Source organism: Plodia interpunctella, chromosome 7 (genome assembly GCF_027563975.2).
Source record: "Plodia interpunctella isolate USDA-ARS_2022_Savannah chromosome 7, ilPloInte3.2, whole genome shotgun sequence".
In the NCBI taxonomy this organism is placed as follows: Eukaryota; Metazoa; Arthropoda; class Insecta; order Lepidoptera; family Pyralidae; genus Plodia; species Plodia interpunctella.
The window spans coordinates 10,268,551-10,291,949 of record NC_071300.1 but is presented as its reverse complement, the minus strand read 5'-3'; the positions used below and the strand labels follow the sequence as shown (position 1 = coordinate 10,291,949).

Below are 23,399 nucleotides of genomic sequence, written 5' to 3'. Positions count from 1 at the left end.
TATGTACCAGCATCCATAGGTATTAATAATTTAGTATAAATGTGAAGATCTGTCTTTTTGTCTCTAAACCGCTGGTCCGGTTTTGATGAAATTTGCAACAGATATAGTTAATGACTTTTGTTTTCTGAGTAACTCAGATTGATGTTATTGATAGTGGTTATTAACTTAAAAAAAAAAAACATAAAAACTTGTAGTTACATATGTAAAAAAATAATGACAAAAAAAACGCGGTGGAATTTTATTTAGGAAATTACAAAAAAAGTAATTCAGTACAGAACAGTAATTAATTGTGAGCTGAATATGTCGTTAAAATGTCGCAATCGTTCGTCTTTTATCAGGAACAATTTGTAATTATTATTGCCTAATTAACAAAAAAAAAGTTCTTTAGTATCTTGATAGTCCTACTAATTATTCTTTTTTAAATCAATATCTTAATTAATTTTCACTACCGATTTGCTAATTCTTGAATATTTTACAAGTAAAATGATAAATGCATACGAAAGCACAGTAAAAAAAAATGACAAGGAAATACCGGGTATTATCGAGTCACAGATCCCAAACAACCCGTTTCATTAGTTAGGCCTATGGCAATAAGGGTTGAAGTCCCATGACGTGGCTTAATGAGGTCTCCATATTAATGATATGGGCATTGTAAGTAGTTTCGGTGATAGTCAGACATTGTGTGGATGGGACAATGGTAGTGCACAGGAAAAAGTATTCAAATTGTCTCAATTAAAAAAAGAACCATTTTTTTTTATTCTATGATATTGAAATAAGGCCAGTGACTTGCTAGTGTTCAGTTTTCTAAATCAGTGTTTTTGTGATGTGTTTTTAAAAATAATTTTAAAACCAAAGTTATCGGCCTGTGTTATTTTCGAATTTTAGATTAAATTATATTTAATTTAAATGGAATAGTGAAGTGACTATTTCGAAAATGATGGTGAAGCGTGTAGTGTTTTTATTTGTAACATGTTGTGTTTTGGAGTTGTCCATGGCTGTGTTGAAAACAGGTGACGATGGAGTGTGTACTGTGAAATCCAGGTGATTTTATGTTTATAAGGGAAATTATGAATGCGTTTTACATTTGTTTAGACTATTTTTTTTAATTGTGTCGATCTTGTCAATAATTTAAGCTATATAAAATAAAATTTATCAACCGTATGACAATATCTAGTATATTTTCGTTAAACTCTGATAATTAAAGGAATTAAATAATTTTAAAAAGTCATTGTAAAAGAAAAAATTATACATTTAAAAAAATCAGTTCGTCTAATTGAATGTTCGCTTTGTTTGTATGTCACTATTAATGAACTTTAGACGTTGATGACAAATTAGTTATGTTATGATAGCTATTACCTACTGCAGTATTATCCATACCTAACGCATTCTTTTCAAATCGTGATTGATATCAGTAAAAATTTACTATGTATATTAATGCTCAAAATTTCATCATTCGATAAATCAGAAGAACTACGAATGGCTTCGTATGCTTTTAATAATATATCATTAATTAATTAATTAATATATGTAAATATTCATTTTAATATTTTTTCCCAGTGTCCGCAAAACACGCACCAGGGTTGTCACATTCTACAAACGATGTGGCAAAAAAAGATGCATAGCAAGAGCGACTAAACCTGAGGTTAGTTTTCACGGAAACACTCATTCTCCCATTCAGTTCAATGATCTCGGTTGTATTTTCGACTGTTGAAGCTAAAAAAAAAATATACTTAAAATGTTGAACCAGAAGACAGTTACATATATAACTTAAAATGTTGAAGCTTCGGCTGTGATTTTACAACCGGACGCCCTGCCGGCGCCAGCTCTCTGTGGGAGTAATGTTTTTGTCGTTGCAATGTTGTGTCTCTTATTCGTCTCGTTCGACATTTTCAGGACGATATGATGTGTAGAAGAATATATACTTCTTTCTTTCTCTAATCTAGTGTGTTACTGCTGCTAACACTCTCAAGTTTCCATCTGACATGACTTATATAGCTACCTTTTATTGGAGGTACAACGCGCGTCCAATTATTGAATCGTACCTACACAAATTAATTTAAGTTGGATAATTAATTGTAATATATGTTATCGCATGATGTTGAGCGAATTTTAATTGAAATTCAGCACACCACACGGGATATGACCCGGATTGATAAATATGTTTTTTTTTTGTATCCCCCAGGGAGCAGCGACTTCGGTACTTTTGAGTGTATATTGTTTTTGTATTCACGACTGATGTGAATATTTTCTGTTCCTATATGTATTTTAATATTTGAAGATTCGGCCTTGATTTTACGACTGGCAGTCTACCTGATGTCAACCCACTTTAAGAATGCTATTGTGGCTAGCTGTTTAGCTATTTTATCCCGTAGTCCCTTCGCATAGAATATAGACTAGTCCTATCGTAGTGCTTCAAACACATATAATTATTCTAATTTTAGACATTCTGGGTGACAACAAACCAAACAGTATGCTGCGAAGGTTGGGTGTACAGCGGTGAAGAGGATACCTGTACCCCGCAATGTACAGGCTGTCTTGGAGGCCGCTGTACCGCCCCAAACGTCTGCCATTGCGACCCACCTTCCTACCTCGATCCAGAACAGAAAAACTGTATAACCCCCACATGCAGTCCACCATGCGTCAACGCAGAATGTGGCCAGAACAACACCTGTCATTGCAAAACCGACTTTAACCCCTTCAACGCAACGCACTGTTTCAAATGCGAAGACGGCTACAACATAACTTCAAATTTCGAATGCGTCCCAATATGCGCGAAGAAGTGCGTCAATGGAAATTGCACGGCGCCAAATAAATGTTCTTGCCTGCCAGGATTTTCAAACAAAACTAAAGACGAGTCTACATGCGAGCCCGTTTGCAGTAAATGTATTAATTCCAAATGTACCGGACCAGATACATGCTCGTGCTTAGACGGTTATTCTAAAGTGAATACAAGTTATTGCGCGCCGAAATGTGAGAAATGTGACGGAGTGTGCATCAAGCCTAACGTTTGCCAGTGTCGCGAAGGATATTCTAAAGTTAAAGGCGTGTGCACACCGACGTGCAACGAGACTTGTGTGAACAGCGTGTGTACTGGGCCTAATTTGTGTTCGTGCTTTGACGGCTATATGAAGAGGGATAACTCTTCGGTCTGCTACAAGTCTTGCAATAAATGCAACAGCACATGTAGAGATGGAGCGTGCATCGAAAAGGACTGCTCTTTTACGCAATCGTGAGTACCTTAAATACCTACTTATATTAGAGCCAGAGAGAGCGGTGGTGGTGTAATGGTTATGATGCGCGTGTGGATCGAAAGGTCTCAAGTTCGTATCCTACTCGTGCCAAATGAGTTTGTATTTTTCACAGACCACTTGCTTTCGGCGAAGGTAAATATCGTGAGGAAACCTGCACACTGCAGACAGTTTAGTTTACTAGTGTGTATGCGACTACCTGCCACTAGATGGCGGTCATGTCAGATGCCTTTGCGAATAAATTCTGACACCAGTGTTAGCAATAACACACTCGATATGATAATGATGATGATGATGCCCAATAGGGCATGCTCTAATCATCAGACTGAGCAATGGCTCAGTCGTCTTCCGTCACGTTGACATCCGTTGACATTGTATGGAGTTTCGACGTATAACGCTCAAATTAGTCGAATCTCAGAGAAAACAGCGGTTCATGATGGACTTTAAACGTGGTGCGTCGTCACTCTATCGTCGTCGTTGTCATCTCCGTTCGACTGATTCGTTTAGGATTCCATTATCTAATTACTATAACTAAAATGTATAAAATACACATAAAAGTTTTTATATCATCTCTCTAGACAAGATTATTTCTTCTTTGAAGAGACTTCAGGTATTATACAAATCTAGTGGTATCACTAGATTTGTAAATATCACTAGATTTGTAAATATCACTAGATTTGTAAATATCACTAGATTTGTAAATAGCACTAGATTTGTAAATAGCACTAGATTTGTAAATAGCACTAGATTTGTAAATAGCACTAGATTTGTAAATAGCACTAGATTTGTAAATAGCACTAGATTTGTAAATAGCACTAGATTTGTAAATAGCACTAGATTTGTAAATAGCACTAGATTTGTAAATAGCACTAGATTTGTAAATAGCACTAGATTTGTAAATAGCACTAGATTTGTAAATAGCACTAGATTTGTAAATAGCACTAGATTTGTAAATAGCACTAGATTTGTAAATAGCACTAGATTTGTAAATAGCACTAGATTTGTAAATAGCACTAGATTTGTAAATAGCACTAGATTTGCCTAAAGACATACAAGATGAGGTTAATTATAAACTGTTCTACAAAAAATTGAAAAAAAAATGTTTAATAAAACAACGCTTGTTATAGTATTGACGACTATCTCGAAGATAAATTTTAATTATTTTAATTAATGAATAAATATGAAAATTACACATATTATATTTAAGTAGACTATGCTAACATAAACATTAAACAGATATGAAAATCAAATTATTATTGATAAATTATTATTAGGTTGACTATGTAAGTATATATATTAAACAGATATTTTTAATAGTAATAATATAAAAGGTATTTTTTTAACTGATTGATCTATAAATTTAAATTGAATTGAGTCCGTAATTTACAATTTATAAACATTTATTTTGAGTGCGACCTCCTCTTATCTACTCGTATTTGTTGTAGTTGCTGTGCCCGCCAGGATCCGTAAATATGCACCGTGCTTGTTTATATAATTTATAACACCATGTTAACTTTATGGTATGCAATAAAGTATTGAGTATTGCTTCTTCTCTTCATAATCGTATGTCTCACGGCTGAGGGTTGTGGTCATTACGTGGAATTAAACACACACAACAACTTTCTTGGCATTAGTAATGGAGTGGTATGCCATTGCCATCTCCATTTCACACACAACAATCAACCAGTGTGCAGGTTTCCTCACGGTGTTTTCCTTCATCCTCACGATGTTTTCCCTCATCGGAATCAAGTGGTGGCCGATGAAAACTACTATACATGATAACTCATGTATAGTAGTTTAGTATGTTCTTTTTAGTTAGTTTAGTTCATGTACCATGAGTAGGATTTGGGACCTTTCGATCCACAGGCGGGCGTCTTAATCTACTGGTTAACCCACCACCGCTTCATTATTGCTTAGAGACACGATAAAATTGTGTTGTTATTTTTAAAAAGCTCCGTGATTTGAATAATTAGGGATATTCAATTCCTTATTTGCATCCTTAAAGTAAGGGAATTGACCAAACCTCTGTTTTGATCATATGATCAGGAATATTCCTGTGACACATATATATTTATATGTGTCGCAGGAATATGATATATAGTTGTTGCCTACAGGATGCAAAAGGTTACGTATGCGTTGTGTTTGTGCGACGGGATGCGGTTGCGTGCATAACATAGAATCAATTCGTGACTCATTTTACTTCATTGGACGTAGAAGATGATAATCACATTCAATTGCCTTGAACCTTGCTTTGATTCCATTTATTGTTATCATAGTGAAGCCTGACACATGCAAAAAATATTTTTTTGTAAAATACTTGTTCCCTGTCAAGTCTACTAGTCCAAACGGTTTGTATGGTATTGTAGCGGGAGCTAGGTGATTATGCTCGACCGCCACAAAGGGAAGATCTTTCCGCCAGGCTAGGTGTTGCCCAGGCGCAACCTAAACCACCTAGCTCCCGCTACAATATCATACTAGTCCTAATTTTATAAATGCGAAAGTATGTTTGTTTGTTACCTCTTCATGAACTATATACTCAACCAATCTTCTTGAAATTTTGCATACATGTAGTTTGAAGTATGGAGAAGGACATAGGGTACCTATCATACCGGAAAAATAATTGTTCGCGTGGGAAATCTATGCGGGCGGAGCCGCGGCCATAAACTATATATAGTTCACGATAAAATTAAGTAATATGTAAATTGTAATTGAAACGATTAATTGAGATTTTCGGTAAAATCTTGCAATAATAGGTTTTGATATGAATTAGTTAATGTTGCAAAAATTGGACTTTGAAATGTTAATCATATTTGCCATTCCAGGAAATATCACAGAAACACTGATACCAAAAAACAGTTGGTAGATTACAGTGATTTGGCTTACAGTCCTACATTATATATATTGTTTTACTATATCGTAATATACTAGTGACCCGGCCCAGCTTCATATTACATCTATAGCAGGAAAAAATGGTCTAAACAACAGTGAAAACTACATCGAAATTCGTTGCGTGGAAGAAGGCTTAGACACGTGGTGCCGACTTTGTTACTATGTAGTTTGATGTCAACCTCTTTGGAGATGCGGTCGTTGCCTAATAACTGACAAGGTCTTGTCTTATATGGGAGCCTGTGGATCTTCTGGAGACTATGGGACACATGTAGTGGTCATATTCTAGGTCGCAACCACACGTCACTAAGGAAACCATCATAAATTAATTTATCAATCATCTTCATCAAAAGCCAAACTAGATGGCGGTAAGCAGTCGTAAAATTCATGTCAGATGCCTTTAGGCGACTTGAATAAAATCTGACACCTGTGCAATAACGCACTCGAAAGCTGGCGTACAGGACTTCCTTATGGGTGGATTAGGATTATGGGCCATGACCCACCACGCGGGCCCATTGCGCATTGGCGGGTTTTAACGACTACAAATATCGATGGCTTAACGTGCCATCCGAAGCACGGAAGAGCTTAAGTTAATACATATTTGGTCACCCATCATATGACCGACCAATGTGAGATTATTTTAGTTGTATGCCATAGTTTAATACGGTTTAATTGAGGTATGAACAGTATAATATATGCGATTATCCCTATTAACGGCAGATTTATCAATAGGAAAAATACACCATTATATAAGTCACGTGGTGTAACATACGTTAGGATTCGAACAATCGTGTTGTTATGGGAAAATATATAACTATCATTCCGCCTTTGTTCTGTTGGTGAATTTCATCTTCTTGTTTTAAATTATTATTAACTCGCCTTTGCCGGCGCCTTCGTCCGCGCGAATTAGAAACAAACATGATTTTCATACAAACTTTCACCCCCCCCAAATAAAGTCATTTGAGTCTTTAACTACATGCATACCAAATTTAATCGAAATCGTTCCAGCGGTTTAGGCGTGAAAGTGGAACAGGTAGACAGATAGGCATCGCATTTATAAATATTACTATCCAATCCATCGAATAGTGAACGTTTATTTTTTATCAGCACTTTATATATTTAATAATAATATATTTTTGCATACTTTTTGACCATAAAATATGTTAGATACAGATGTTAGATATAGTGTTTTAAATGAGTTTTAGGCATTTCTCTTCAGCAGTACTTACAGTTTACAATCATTAATAAATCAAATATTTGTGTTTAATGTAATAAACTACTAACTTATTAAAACTAAACTCGTGAACGGGTGCTGCCGGGGGAACTGGTCAGCTCGATCTTTTATTAAAAGTGTTTTTTGTTTGGTTAATGATACATATAGATGAAAGGTATATATATATATATATATACCTTTCATCAGCACTTGATCACAATCATAATATGTTTCAGTATACCTTTTGACCTTTGAAATGCTGATAGTTTGTAGCTTTGGTAAACATCATTTAATTTAGAATATGACGTGAAAAAGTGCCTGTGAAGGCCTAATTTCTGAATAAATGATTTGATTTTGATTTTGAATCCAAATAAATATTTACTTAAAAAGTATTATTTTAAGTTATTAGGCCATAAGGGAAGGCATTCCCACGCGTGGCCGCACCACACGCTATGTCATAGAATATTCACGCGTGCGAACCCGCGGGCGGAAACTAGTGGCCTGTACAAACAATTGTCAGTTATGCCGCCACTTTGTATTCGAACTCTGTACCCGTCAGTGTGTTTTACGAGCGCTTGACAGGATGCCTATAAAGCTATTGGTGTATGCAAAATATAGTTGTGATTCGATGGTTACGCACTGCACACTTTCACGTTCATCGTTAGCGCGTTTGAACGGTCTTGAAAAAGTTATTTTATACAACTGGTTTCTTCTCCGCCCGCGCTTTGGAAGACAGGAGTAGACTTCGTTTTGAGTAATTTTTTGATGTGTTGTACATCATTTTAAATTTTGAATGAATTGCCTTCGACGATTTCTGTTATACCTACATAAGTAGTTAGGGACTAAATCTTGCGTAATTTAAAAAAAATCAGCGATTGCCTTTATATATAGATAGGTACATAATTGAGATTGAATAAATACATTATTCATTCATCTTGAAATGACAGGACATCTCATAATGACGTCAAAATTTACTTAAAACTTATTCTACTGTCGGCTTCCAAAGCGCAGGTGAAGAAAATGTAAAGACTTTTAAATATCCTTTGTGTTAGGCTATTCGGCCATGTACTACTGTATATATAAATTGAGTTATGAATATCAAAATAATTTAAATATTAATAATACATATTAATAATACTATCGATGTCGAACGCAAAGGCGAACGAACGCGTTCGAAGCATCGAACAGTGCGTATGTTTGCAGAATACATAATTAAGTTCAGGCATTGAGACGTCACGATTCATCACGAATTTGGGCAGTAAAAGTGTCATTTTAATTGCGAAACTGATAACGGGATGGCCTAGACCATAAAACATGTCTAGACGTCGAAATCGATGTAAATTAGCTAATCATTATCCACGTGGTGGTTCAGTAGTTAAGACGCTCGTCTGTGATCGAAAGGTCCCAGGTTCAAATACTATTCGTGCCATATGCTTTTGTATTCCAACATGATTCATGTATTTATATACCATTTGTATTTGCTTCCTATAATCAAATCAAATCATTTATTCAGAAATTAGGCCTTCACAGGCACTTTTACTTTCAAAAAGTATTCAGTTCTATTCAATTTCCAAAAAAGGTGTTATGTAAAAATTTGTATTTCGTTTGAGTTACAAATATCACTGATATTACAAGGGATTAAATCTTCTTTTTCGTGAAGTTTGATTCATGTGAGCCGGCTTAAAACATTTTGAATATAAAGCTCGTTAAGCTTATCGCATATTGTGAACAAATCGAAATTGACATTGATTCCATACAAGGTCAAAGTCACAACGTAAATGTGTGTTATAAATGAAATTAATTAAATTAATGATTATTTTTCTTCTTAGCGTTAATTCGTTCGACTCGGCAAATCATGTTAGTGCAGACCATAGATAAAAGAAACATATGTGAAGACTAAGAAGCCATTGACACGGCGGTTAGTTTGAAGTTTGAAATTTGAAGTTTTAATGAGAATTTTGAAAGTCCAGAGAAAGACAGATTTTGTTGCAATAAGAGATTTTTTCAAAACACAATTTACAATTTAATAGATAGTTTTATTATTATTTTTGTAAACTAGGAGTCTCTCAGGAGGCTCTTCATCATCTCAAACGCGTCACACGGTTGGTTTAATGGTTAAATAATATTTTATTTGTGTCTATGTAGACTTTTCTTTTTTTTATTTAACTTTCTAATAATAATACAACTCTGCTCCCGAAATATGTATAATATTAGTTATATTACTCGTAAACACATTACAGTAAATGAAACCTAGAACCAGTACTTGACTGGTTTTTTATCAATAAGAAAAATATCAACATATGAAAAAAAAAACGGGCGATATTTTCATGAAATCAGAACGTTGTAATAGAACCAATAAATAATTATTAAAATAATTGCTAAAATAATAACAAAATAAAAATCTGCTTGATAAAACACAACTAACAAACTTAATCAAAACTTAATAAATTCTAAAATGCATTTAAAATTTTGATAAGTTGCAAAATCCTCATATAAAGTCAAAAGTTAATGCCCTTTGTTAATTGTCAGTTTATCTTTAATGAATAGATATTATTATGTATTACATTGTGTGGAAAACCGGGCTTCACAAGAACAGGAAGCGATAATTTTATCATTTTCAGTGTGCACGTACCTTAAGCCAAACGTCCACAAAACTAAACTAATATCGGGCGCATAGCGGAGTTTTTTTTCATACTCATGCGCCAACGGTAAACTAGCCGACTTCAACTAGGCGAATATCATAGACAAACTCTGTGTTCTATGCAAGATATGTTAAACTAAGTATAGCACGCAGTGGATGTTTGCATTTAGCCTTTGAAATATGCTGTAAACTTCTATAGTGATCGAAACTCCACAGCGGCCACTCGCTCCGTCGTTCAATGTTTTAATTAAAATGGCTAGTTTACGTTCAGTAAATGTTTTGTGTTTTGTTTTCGTGTTGTTTTTTGTGATTGTTTGTGATGTGGATGCGAGGAGAAGCTCCCGTGGGTTGCCTGTGGGGGTGTGCCCTGAAACTGTCAAGTAAGAACTGATTATAAAGTGACACTTGTAATTTTTTCGTAGTTAAACTTTATTTTGGCGCGATAATTTTTGTTTTAACGACAATAGCGTTTAAAATTAAGTTAAAAATGTTATTTCAAAGAGCATTCTTGTCAAAATGAAAGAATAGATGGGTTTTTACGTTTCTGGCCTGAATTTAGGTCATCATTTCTGCATGGATGGCATCCCGGTTGCATTTGGGTTTGTGAAGCCGCGAAGCCCGGGGTTAACTTAAAAAATCCCTTAAAATTTGGAAGATTCGGCTGTGATTTTAAAACCGGCCGCCTGCCTTTCGTCAACCCTCCTTGGGAATGCTACTGTTGTCTATCAGCTGCTTAGGCTGTGTCCCTTAGTCGCCTCGTACGACATCCACGGTAGCATATGGAGTGGTTCTATTCTAGGGCAGAACCACACACCACCATTTGGCCTGAATTTGTGTAAAGTAAAAAAGGCAAAATGCAAATTCTGTTTATTTATTGTTTGAGTTGAGTTTGTGATTTTTTATATACATATAAAACGATATAAGAAATATGTTCCAAGATGGAATTCAGTGCTTCATAAGCTGCTAATATTTATACACAACTTCGTATAAAAATTTACCTATGTAAACACAAACATTTAGCTTTTGGAGTAGTTTTTGACTTTATTCAAACAATTGTGCGAGAAATACAAATCTTTACTCTTTAAAATATACTTAAATACCTTTAAAATATAGGTAGGTACACTATATATATAAAATATATACTAAAGCAAATTAAAAGCCTAGATTTATTTATTTTAGGTCGTAATTATACTGGAAATAAATTATAATTTATCTACAAGTGTTCGTCGGTATCGTTTGACAACTCATATTGATAATTATAAATAATAAATGCATTATTACATATATTTACATGCGATAACATATCGATAAAGCTCTTTTGTGATTCATTTATGCACTAGCTTTTGACCGCGGCTTCCCCCGATTCTTTGATTTTCACCCCCCCATTATAGTAAAAATAGCTTATATTCGAACCGGCCTTTATCTACGTGTACCAAAGTTCATCAATCGGTCCAGCGGTTTAGCCGTGAAACCGGAACAGACATATAATAAACACAAGAATATATTAACACAACTTTAATTAAACTATTAGAAATCATATTGGTGAACAATTTTACTGCAGTTAATTAGATTAGATAATTATTTAAAATACTGGAACAACTCATAATTAACTCGTTAACTAATCACATGTGATAATTCTAAATTTTTGCAAAGAAAGGTAGTTTTTTAATATGAAATTCAAATCTCAATTTTCAATTACAAAAATCTGAACACTGAATTATTTCAATCCACAAAATTAAGGAATATAAAAAGAACACGTTGTTACTTTCCGGTAGTCGATGATGAAGTGAAGTGTAGCAGACGTCGTTGCCTCGCAGGTGCGGAACGGTGACGTTTTACAATTTGACCGTTGACGTTTGTTGATGTTTTACAATTTGACCGGAAGTGGCGACAACACAGACAGACTTTCACAGTTATAATATTAGTATGGATTAGTATGTAGTGGGAAAGTTTCTAAAATTGTAAACTTGAAGTTTAATCAATATAATATATTACTGCAGTAATATTAGTTTTGGATATATACATGGGTTTATCAATTTTTATGACAAATGGATTTTAATTATCACTCTTACTACATAGTATAATACAAAGTCGCTCTCCGTGTCGATCTGTTTCTAGGCTTTCACGGATTTTGATGCAGATTTGACTGTTAATTAAGAAAGATATATTCCAAAAAGTACACAAATGTGCTTATGATCCAGTGCGATGCCGGGTTAGGTCGCTAGTCTGTAATAAAGTTATTTGTTTTCTATAGTAATTAGTTCAATATGGTCCCTTTTTTATTCTATTCGATATAATTTCACATTTCAATGTTGGCTAGTTTTAAAGGATTTAATAGAAATGGATCACAAATTACATTTTTTTATTTTGTTTCAGTGTACCAAAAACAAAATGGAAGGGAGGCAAACGTGTTGTAAGTACTTTTTAAGTCTATTTCACGTCATTTATATTTTTATTGACATTACCAATTGTGTAAAATCTTTGATTTCGAAGTGTATTTATTACGCAATAACATTTTCAATAATTAAATTACGGATAAATTTTACGAATTACACTCACTAGTGTCATGTTTTTGACCAAATTAGTACCACATATAAAGTAATATTATGTATGCGTAATTCTATTATACGTCTGCTAAATTTTCACTATATTTTAAAACTAGATTACATTTAGAACATATATGACCTTAACTACTGGTTTAATATTAATAAATGGCAATTTTCCACAGCAATACGTGGAGAAGGTGAAAAGAAACGCGTGTTGCAGCGGATGGTATTACAACAGAAAGGAGAAAGCGTGCAAAGCGGTTTGCGACCAGGGCTGTAACGGGGGCACCTGTGTGGAACCCAACGTGTGTCGCTGTCCCTCCTCCCTAGTCCTCAAAAACAACATGGAGTGCGTCCCCCCTACTTGCAAGGATCCATGCGTCAACGCTGTCTGCGTCAGTGACGATGAGTGCATGTGCAACCCTGACTACATCCCCCTCAATAACACACATTGCGGCCCCCAATGCCTCTCTGGATTCCACAACGACCCTGTCACTTTAAACTGCACTTGTAACACTGGTTTTCGAATCGACCCAACAAACTCATCCAACTGCCTCCCCGTTTGCGACCCTGTCTGTGTCAACGCTACCTGCGTATCCCCAAATACGTGCACCTGCCTTTTCGGCTACGAACAGATCAGCAACACAACATGCAGTCCGAAATGCGAAGATTGCGACAACGGGACGTGCATTGCGCCAAACTTGTGTCAATGTCATGACGGCTTCTCAAAAAATAGCGTCGGAAAATGCGTACCTTTCTGCAGTAAGCCGTGTATGAATGGCTATTGTATAGAACCTGAAACGTGTGGTTGCGATAGCGGCTACCGACCTGATAATAAGGACAAATACTCGTGCGCACCTATATGCAAAAACGAATGCGTCAACGCTGTGTGCGTAGCTCCAAACAAATGCTCTTGTCTTCCTGGCTATAAAGGATCAGAAGAAAGTAATATATGTAGACCTGTTTGTGATAGCTGCGTCCACGGTGAATGTATTAGACCAAACGTATGCAAGTGCAATGAAGGTTACAGTTTTGTAGACGGCACTTGCTCTCCTGTTTGCCGTAATGTCTGTGTGAATGGTAAATGCGTAGCACCAGATACTTGTAGATGCAATGAAGATTATTTTAGAAATGACACGAATCCTCATGTCTGTTTCAAGCCGTGTTTGGGACTGTGTGAGTACGGGACTTGTGATTTGGACGGACGGTGTCTGTGTGAGAGAGGATATAAAGCTGAAAATGAAACGTGCGTGGAGTTGAAACCGTAAGTAATATTTTAACATTCATACAATACTTTTACTTTCTTACTAGCTTTTTCCCGCGGCTACACCCGCTTTTATTTTGTGTGACCGTTAATAACTTATTATTCCACTCAATACATTTTGAGTGAGGCGCGATCAAACGTAAAGACAGACAGACAAACAGACAAAAAATAAAAACAATGTTTTTGTTTCTATGAAGTCAAATAAAGATCCCCATAAATATTATCTCCTATGTACAGACATAGCCCATTTACGGCTTTATTATATGTATGGATTGTTTTTAAGATTAGATTAAATTATGCCCAAATGTCAGCTTCAAAGTTGGATTTTAGTAAGAGGTACTATTACAATTACGGTTGGCGAATTGTCAGTAACTAGGTATTAATTATAATAAATATATTTCGAAAATATGTATGTTGACTTTCCTGTTAGCACTAACTAAAAGATATTTTGTCATCATTAACAGTCAACAGTTAAGCAAACTGCGCAAATCTTGAGACTGAAATATATATTTGTAAAGTGAGACAGTAACATCAAAAAAGTGATTTTTTGTATTTATTTCATTTAATCTTGTCTCAGAATCATTACTACTGTTGTATAATCTTCACCCTTGTGTCACAAAACACAAGGGATATTTTTGATTGGACTAAAATATAATCAAGGGCCGCTTTTTGACCGTAAAATATTTTATTGCAATCTGAATGAGTTCGATTGTGGACATGTTGGTTTAAATGAATCATTGCGAAGGAAATGATATCTGATAATATAGAAGTCTGCAGTTTACGTCCTTTTTTGTAATAAATGCTTATAATGTAATGTTGATTTAGTGTTTGTTTAGTTTCCTTTGAAACTTTATTGTATAATGGCTTCGAAATGAATATTAATTATTATTTATTTCCGACACAAGATCTATATCCGTATAACAAATTACAATAAAATAAAAAATCATAATTTTTTTCTTAGAGTACAGTTGAGTTTCGAAGATGGCACAAATTTGGTCCGTGTGAGTAGCTAGTAGATCAAAACGGGTTTAGCCGTTTGGCTGAAGTAAACACATAGACACATTAAATATATAACTCCCCTCCGTCTATCGTCAGGGGTTAAAAAGAAACACGACTTTTTTATAAATTAGTTTCGTTTTATTAATTTTTTTCGCCATTTTCGGTTAGTTTGTATTGTTTCTTTATAGTTTACCATTACCATTACAATGTATATGCGTAATACTATTTAAAAATATGTAACTCACATATATTTGATATTAATTTATTTCGTTTTATATATTAAATATAATAATATCAAGGATATAGCTTAATCAGTGTCACAAGTTGCGGTAAAACAATACCTATGTTATTTTTAATTAGTTCAATCTGCAATTTCCTCGTCTAGTCCATTGTTCTTATTTATTAAGTTTTAATTAATTTAATCATATTTTTACTAGGCAAAGGTTTTGCGTCGTAGACTCTATTATTAGACTGCTTTCATAGTCATAGTCTCATGACTCTAATACCTAATTACCAAACCAATATTCTAACTGCAAAACTGTAGTCTAATATTCTACTCGATGGTCATATGCTTTCTGTCTGTGAGAGAATGCTTTTAGCATTAAGTTCGCCATTTATTTATAAGTATCTATTTACTTGGAACAAAAATAATTTAATAAATATGGTAAGGATGCAAATGAAGTAGAAAATCGAGTATTGGTAAAGTTACATTAAGTAGGTGAAGTTTATCTATCAAAGTAAGTTTGACGACCTCGGTGGCGCAGTGGCAAAGTGCTTGCCTCTGAACCAAGAGGTCCCGGGTTCGATTCCAGGTCGGGTCAAGATGGAAAATGATCTTTTTCTAATTGGCCCGGGTCTTGGAAGTTTATCTATATATGTATTTGTCATAAAATATAGTATCGTTGAGTTAGTATCCCATAACACAAGTCTCGAACTTACTTTGGGGGCTAGCTCAATCTGTGTGATTTGTCCTAATATATTTATTTTTAATTTATTTCAAGTCGTATCCGGATCAGATTAACACAGGGCAGAGTAAGTGGGCCAAAAAATAGAGGCTTATTCAAAAATAATAATGAAACAAATGATTTTATCTCAAGGAATGCCATATGTACAATATAAAAACCAAAAAAAGAGCTGAGACGATGATGTTAAATTTATGTTTTATAAAAAAAAAAAACTCTACGCTTATTCCAAAGCCTGTAGCAATCGTTGTCATCACTAGTAAGTTAAAAGATAAAAGATTTTTTTTTTGTTGCACATTATCTCAGCGCCATTTTCAACGATCTCATAATATTCAATTGTTGTTATTTCAGTGTCAACTGTGCCGCCTGCAACGGAACCTGTAACGATGGGACGTGCTGGTGTCAGGACGAAAGACAGCCTTGCTTCACGGCTGAGACGGCGGAAGTGTCACCCACCACCACGTTAGTAATAAATAAATGGACAACACTCAACTGCCCATACTAAGCACTAAGTTTATTGTGTGTCCGATAGATACTAACACAGAAAACAACACGACACATCCAGAAATCTCAGATAATATTTCTGATTTCAAGTAAAAATATTCGCCAGCGCTGGGAAACGAAACCAATATATTATACTGTTAACCTCTGTTGTTGTCTTCCAATGAAAAATAATCTAAAATTGATCCAATGAGAATCTGCAATTTAAAAGTCTTTTTTTTGATGTCATCCAGAATGTTGTAACATCAACTAAGTTTATTGTGTGTCCGATAGATACTAACACAGAAAACAACACGACACATCCAGAAATCTCAGATACTATTTCTGATTTCAAGTAAAAATATTCGCCAGCGCTGGGAAACGAAACCAATATATTATACTGTTAACCTCTGTTATTGTCTTCCAATGAAAAATAATCTAAAATTGATCCAATGAGAATCTGCAATTTAAAAGTGTTTTTTTTTGATGTCATCCAGAATGTTGTAACATCAACTAAGTTTATTGTGTGTCCGATAGATACTAACACAGAAAACAACACGACACATCCAGAAATCTCAGATAATATTTCTGATTTAAAGTAAAAATATTCGCCAGCGCTGGGAAACGAAACCAATATATTATACTGTTAACCTCTGTTATTGTCTTCCAATGAAAAATAATCTAAAATTGATCCAATGACAATCTGCAGTTTAAAAGTCTTTTTTTTGATGTCATCCAGAATGTTGCGACATTATCAAGAGAGTCTGAGAGAGCGAGGCTTTCCGACCGTGGAAGGTTTAGGTATCGAGGTCAGAGTTGCCTTAGGAACAATGTAGCTTTTATTGTCTGTACTTCTCACAATCATTGTTATCATCATTATTTTATTATATTGCCTCTGAACCGAGCTGTCCCAGGTTCGATCCCGCGGTCGGGTCATGATGGAAGATGATCTTTTTCTTTTTTTTTAGATATGTATATGTTATAAAATATAGTATCGTTGAATTAGTATCCCATAACACAAGTCTCGAACTTACTTTGGGGCCAACTCAATCTGTGTGATTTGTCATAATAAAAAAAAATGTCTTCCAGGCTGGCCGGCATGGAGCTGTCATTTGTGGTGGCGGGAGCAGTGATCTTGCTGCTGGTGATGATGCTGATGATAGTGATGCAGAGGATCTATAGCCGCAGGAAGAAGATGGAGACCAAAGCGTCCACTGACTGTGAGTAATTTAGCCAGTTGTTTCTATTTCCTTTTTTTAAGACTTAAGAATACTAATAGCCAACCTAAAGGTTCTTAAGTCTAACTTAACTAGTAAATCTAGTTGGAGAGGCAACCTTAGAAGAAGAATTAAGATTGGAGTCTAGCCATCAAGTTTTTATGAGATGTTTTCAGGTGCAAATAAATTTGAATCCGGAAGAAATTTTGAAAAGGACTGTAAAAATATTATTTTTTGGTAGACAAAATGAAGTACCTTGTTTTTCTGCGCAGGTTAAAGTTAATGGTGCAACTCATATGTTTCATATCTTTCAGTATCAAATCGTACTGTTGTTTATATTATTTTTATGAAATGAGGTGAACTACCTTAGAACGTTTCATGGGCAAGAACAAATAAACTTTACATGTTATTCTGATTTTATATAGGTTACTGTTCTGTTGTGTGGCTGTTTATCCGCGACTTCGTCAGCGTAGAATAGTTACTTCTTTCAGCACAATTATATATATTTTTGTGATTAGTGTATTAACCCATGCCAGAATACAAAATTCTAGGAGTAATATTTTTGTGTGTTAGCCAATTAAGTCGAATTTGGTCGTCTTTTTGACATGATTATCATACAAAATTTCATCCCCCACTATAGTTATTTGGGGGTTGATTTTTTTGAAGGGAGCTTTAACCAAATTTCATTCAAATCGGTCCAGCGGTTTCGCGTGAAAACGAACACACGGATAGACAGACTGTTGCGTTTATAATATTAGTATGGATTAGCTATTTAGAAAATTAACTAATGTAAGCATATAGACAATGGCTTCTTGTTTCACTTTCCAATTGAATTCTTAAATATTTTATCGATTGTGTACTATTCTGCCGTCATAAGTAAGAAAGGGATTTAGCTTGTGATGATGTTCGGATTTTATTCAAATCGCCGATGCCATCGAGTGTCAGTAAATGCATGCTAACTAATGAACAGCTTTCCATCAAACCTTCCTTCACGGGAAGATTGCTTACTTATATGTATTATTAGCTTTTGACCGCGGCTTCGCCCGCGTGAATTTATCTTCGAAAGCGGAACATACACGATTTTCATACAGACTTTCACCCCCCATTATAGTCATTTGGGGGTTGAATATTGAAAAAAAAAGTAGCCTATTTCTTGTATGGCCTTCGTCTTTTCCGGTAACCATCAGTTAAGAGTCATGCCCCATCGCTAGTTGCGCTCCGTTGCGACCACCAGTATTAAAAAAAGGAATGTAATTTTTCATATATTTGACGGCTTTTTGTCTAGGCGTGCTGTTTGATCTCAATCAATCTCTTGTTCATGATTTTTCAGATAACGCATACGGCAGTGTGGTATACACCGTTCCCAACACACTCACGAGAGAGTTCATTGACCCCGACGAAGAAGAAAAAGACGCCGACACGAAATCCGATTACGAAAATGCGATAGAAGACAAACAAGTTCAGAAACAACTTTTGTCTTCACACGATGATAATGCAGTATAAGTTTTATGTAATTTTATAACAATAGATGCATTAAATGTAAAAATTTGTACGAGATACCTTTTAAACTCCAGCCAATTTACAAATGGCTCAGTAGGTACATAAAAAACAAAATCTTTCAAAGAAAAATGGTTACAAAATTATGTACATAAAACACTCGAATATTAAATAACCACATTGAATCTGTAAAACGCTGCGAATTTAATATTTTCGATAATTTTTAAAAATCAATTAAGTAGGTACCTAGTACTTTTTTATCAGCTTGTGTAGATTTAACAGCACATACATTAGAACAGCTTATTTCGAAAATAAGTTGTTTGAGAATGGCGATATAATTTTTCTGTTTTTCTTTTATATATAAATAAAAATATAAACATAATCTAGAATATATGTACTGAAATAATATTTATATTGACTAAGTACATTAGGAAAATATCGAGTTTATTATTATAAGAATTACATCACAATTTAGTAAATAGTGATCACTCTTAATTAATGTGGTCAAAACGGATTTGACTTTAGCGATCAATAATTTTAAGTAATATTATTAATAATATGTTTTTTGAACAACTATACTCTAGTTTAAGTTTACTGGATTTAGTAAGTAGGAAAGTTATTCTGAGCGGCTACCATGAAACATAAAACGTCACGTTATTGCGTCCACGCGTTCTCTTTTTTTACACGATGCGTACACGATATGTTTTATGGTAGGACTTCTGATAATATCTTAAAATACTCATTGTCTCGACATTAATTTATCGTAGCGTTTTTTTTTTAAATATTTCCGATTGTTTTGTCATATTTTTGAATAAAATGTGTTAAGTGTTGCTGTTAAAGATTTTGACATTGACAGGTGACAAACATGTTTCAGGCCGATGCAGACTGACTGCAAAATGCATGTGCATGCGCGTTTATTGTATGGAATTGTGCATGCCTGTGTGGACGCGTAGTTTACGTTGAGACAACGTGCTTTGTGCTCCGTTGTTTTCATGAGCTATAGGTATAACAGTACTTTTTGATGCAAGATACATACATATATTGTTATCCCGTTCATCTGTGACCCAAACTCTTGAATGTTGCGATGTATATGTTACCGGCTAAATCCGATTTCAGGATAAACTAGTTTTGCCTAGGTCCAAACTAATTCTTCTTACATGCGATAGGATAAACTGGTTTAGCCTAGGCTATACTAGTTCATCCTATCGCATGTAGGAAAAATGAGTTTATCCTAGGCCAAACTAGTTTCTCCTGATAGAACTTAAACAGGAATGACCTAATCTAAATTAATTTAGCCTAGTCCAACAAGCTCGATTAAATAGTATTTTATGAAATTTACCTATTTATTTTGTCTTTCTAGATATTCTATAATGTTTAGACTAGGCTATGCCAGTTTATCCTGAGAGTGTGTATTTCTATTAGGATAACCTAGTTTGGCCCAGGCTAGACTGGTTTATCCTATCGGGCTTAGGACGAACTGGTTTAGCCTAGGTTATACCAGTTTATCCTATCGCATATAGGAAGAATTAGATCGGGTTTGGCCGGTAATATATATACATAAGTGTAACGTGTAGTCACCGTATAGGTTGGGCAGGATAAAAGGGATAGCAATATATGTACTTTGTATCTAAAAGTTCTTGAGAGCACTGGCTCCAGTCTCATCTAAAGTTTCACGGTTGTTATCCATAGGTTTTGACATTGACATACGTCAATATATGTCGTAACTCCGTACAATTTCTGCGTTGTACGTCAAATGGACGTCAAAAATTTTGACGTCAATTTGACGGCAGGGCAGGATCCTACGAGCACACATATGTATAATGCATTGGGTCTGCACCCACCTTAAGTAGATGCGATAGATTTAATTATTTCATTAGTATTTTGAGTTAGTGAATATTCCTAGTGACTTATTTAATGTTTTCAAAAGATATATTCATTAAATTGGATTGTACTTATCGACTGTGATGTTAAAATAGAACGTCTACTTAATATTTTAATACAACTATAATATTTCTTTCTAAGTGTGTTTAAAAAAAACAGTAAAGTGGCTTTTTATATTCCATAAAAATAAGTGTGTATCACGACTTACCCACCTCCGCAATGAGCCTTAGAATGTTCATGTTGACCGATCGGTTGGACCAAGAAAAAGTCGGAACATGTGGACTCAAATCAATTTCCTGGGAAGTGGAAATCACATTTTTATTTTAAGTATTTAGATGATCATTACACTCACCGAACACAGATAAACCCTGCGAGGTGTTCGCGGTTCGGTGATTTGTGTATTTATGGTAATTTACTGAATAAATGATTTAAGAAAAGACCATGTCGAGCAGTAAAATGTCGATAATAAAAAATGAAAAAAAAAAAAAAAACAACACATTGTCTATACAAAATAATAATCTCTAAAAAAATGCCTTTTTAGGTACTTGTATTAAATTTATTTTTTTAATTTTCACTTTGGTGTGGCCCACTACTGGGTCAAAGTCCCCCCTTTTGTCTTCCATAGGTTTCAGCAGTGGAACATATAAACAGGCTATTAAAAATTACTTTTGCTCCACTTTTCTATGTGAAATAGAATTTCAGATGTGAGAAGTGTCAGACAGTGGTGGAGCCGTATTGAAAGGTGTTATGGGTGAATTTCATGTGTCGCACATTTGTTTTAAATAAAGAATATATATTTTTTTAATTAAACATTTATAAAATTAACATTGTACCAGTACTTTACTTATTTATAAAATAGGATAATTAAATTGATTACTGTGTATGGTACAATTTAATAAACACTAATGAGAGCCCGCGGCGGAGTTAAAACGCTCGTGAAATTCACCCTTATGTAGATACTGTAGTACTGAGAATTGTCTTTCATTATGATGCAAAAAAAATTAGGCTATTTTTATTAAACATTCTAAAATTTATATTTCTTCGAAAAATTTATGCACCACCTGTTTTTTGTAACCAATAGTTAATTTTGTTAAAGTTTTAGGTATTTTGACATGAAACAATAAATATATAAAATTAAAGTTGTGTTTTTTTTTTTTAATACTTCTTCACGACGTTTAAATTACTTATATAAAGCTACAAATTACTGGCATTCCGGGACAACTCGGAATGCCAGTAAATTTGACGACCTCGGTGGCGCAGTGGTAAAGTTCTTGCCACTGAACCGAGAGGTCCCGGGTTCGATCCCCGGTCGGGTCATGATGGAAAATGATCTTTTTCTGATTGGCCCGGGTCTTGGATGTTTATTTATATATGTATCTATTTATAAAATATAGTATCGTTGAGTTAGTATCCCATAACACAAGTCTCGAACTTACTTTGGGGCTAGCTCAATCTGTGTGATTTGTCCTAATATATTTATTTATTATTATAACTCTGATGAGAAGGAATGCAATGGGCCTGTAGTTTTTTTTATTAACTTCTGCGACACAAGCATCGCTTAGTGCAGAGTCCACACAGTCCAACTTATAAATTGTAAATCTAACTGCTAAAATAATTCTGTCAATTATTGTACTTTTTACTTTTGTGAATAAAAAAAAGTTATTAACGTTTAAGCCCCGAATCTATTTGTACCGGTCATAGACTTTATATCGACGTTCCGCCCCCGTGAAATTTCCAGAAACAGTTTTTTCCGGGATTAATGACCCTATGTTCGTCGTTAAACTCTCTAAATACATTAATGTAATTGTTATAATTATTTATTGTATTATAATGGCAGTGCACCTTGAATATGAACAAGTCATTTCGGGCGAAATATATTATCCTCTATATTAATATTGTCGTGTAATTGTTGGACTACTATTGAATTAGTTCTTTCTTCATAGTCGTATTCCTCATGGCTGAGGGTCGTGGTCATTACGTGGAATGAAACACACACAACAACTTTCTTGGCATTATTGATGGAGTGGTTTGCCATTGCCTTCTCCATTTCACACACAGTTAATAATAATCAACCAGTGTGCAGGTTTCCTCACGATGTTTTCCTTAACCGGAAGCAAGTGGTGGACAATGAAAACATCTATACATGAGTCAGATTGGTATACAAACTCATGTGGCACGAGTAGGATTCGAACCTGGGACCTTTCGATCCACAGGCGGGCGTCTTAACCATTACACCACCACCGCTTTGAATTAGTTACATTTATCAATGTTTTCGTAGTTTTTTAACACAAATACGGCAAAACTTGCCACGTTACCCGTAATAATGTAAGCAATCTAATGATACACACATAATTTACTGATAAAACATAAAGAACTCACATGTATACGCACATGAACCCTGAAAATTAGACTACTTTTTGGGGAGTCACGTCAAAAAGTTGGTCTGGATTTTTTCAAAATTATCTCATATTTATGACCGCAGCACAAGATTATCGCAGCTTATCATACATATTAGTTTTTCAGTAAAAAATAGGCGAGTGTTACCCTTCATCATATTGATAAAAC

General features: G+C 34.6%; 1 protein-coding gene across 1 annotated transcript; it reads left to right on the top strand.

The window, feature by feature from the left end:
- Positions 1-648: 648 nt before the first annotated feature.
- Positions 649-19,106, top strand: LOC128671241 (multiple epidermal growth factor-like domains protein 10). Its single transcript, XM_053747565.2, has 8 exons — positions 649-1,041; positions 1,558-1,642; positions 2,442-3,229; positions 12,365-12,401; positions 12,717-13,798; positions 16,111-16,221; positions 17,329-17,459; positions 18,787-19,106. Exons 1-8 carry the CDS (start codon positions 935-937, stop codon positions 18,957-18,959), a joined length of 2,514 nt encoding a protein of 837 aa, XP_053603540.1. The 5' UTR covers positions 649-934; the 3' UTR covers positions 18,960-19,106.
- The last annotated feature ends 4,293 nt before the right edge of the window (positions 19,107-23,399 follow it).

What these genes read in the sequence shown, in the direction of transcription:
- LOC128671241 (XM_053747565.2), top strand. Translation starts at nt 935, where the DNA reads ATGATGGTGAAGCGTGTAGTGTTTTTATTTGTAACATGTTGTGTTTTG. An exon ending in GACTGCTCTTTTACGCAATC is followed by an intron (nt 3,230 to 12,364) that starts GTGAGTACCTTA and finishes ATTTTGTTTCAG; the next exon opens with TGTACCAAAAACAAAATGGA. An exon ending in ACGTGCGTGGAGTTGAAACC is followed by an intron (nt 13,799 to 16,110) that starts GTAAGTAATATT and finishes TTGTTATTTCAG; the next exon opens with TGTCAACTGTGCCGCCTGCA.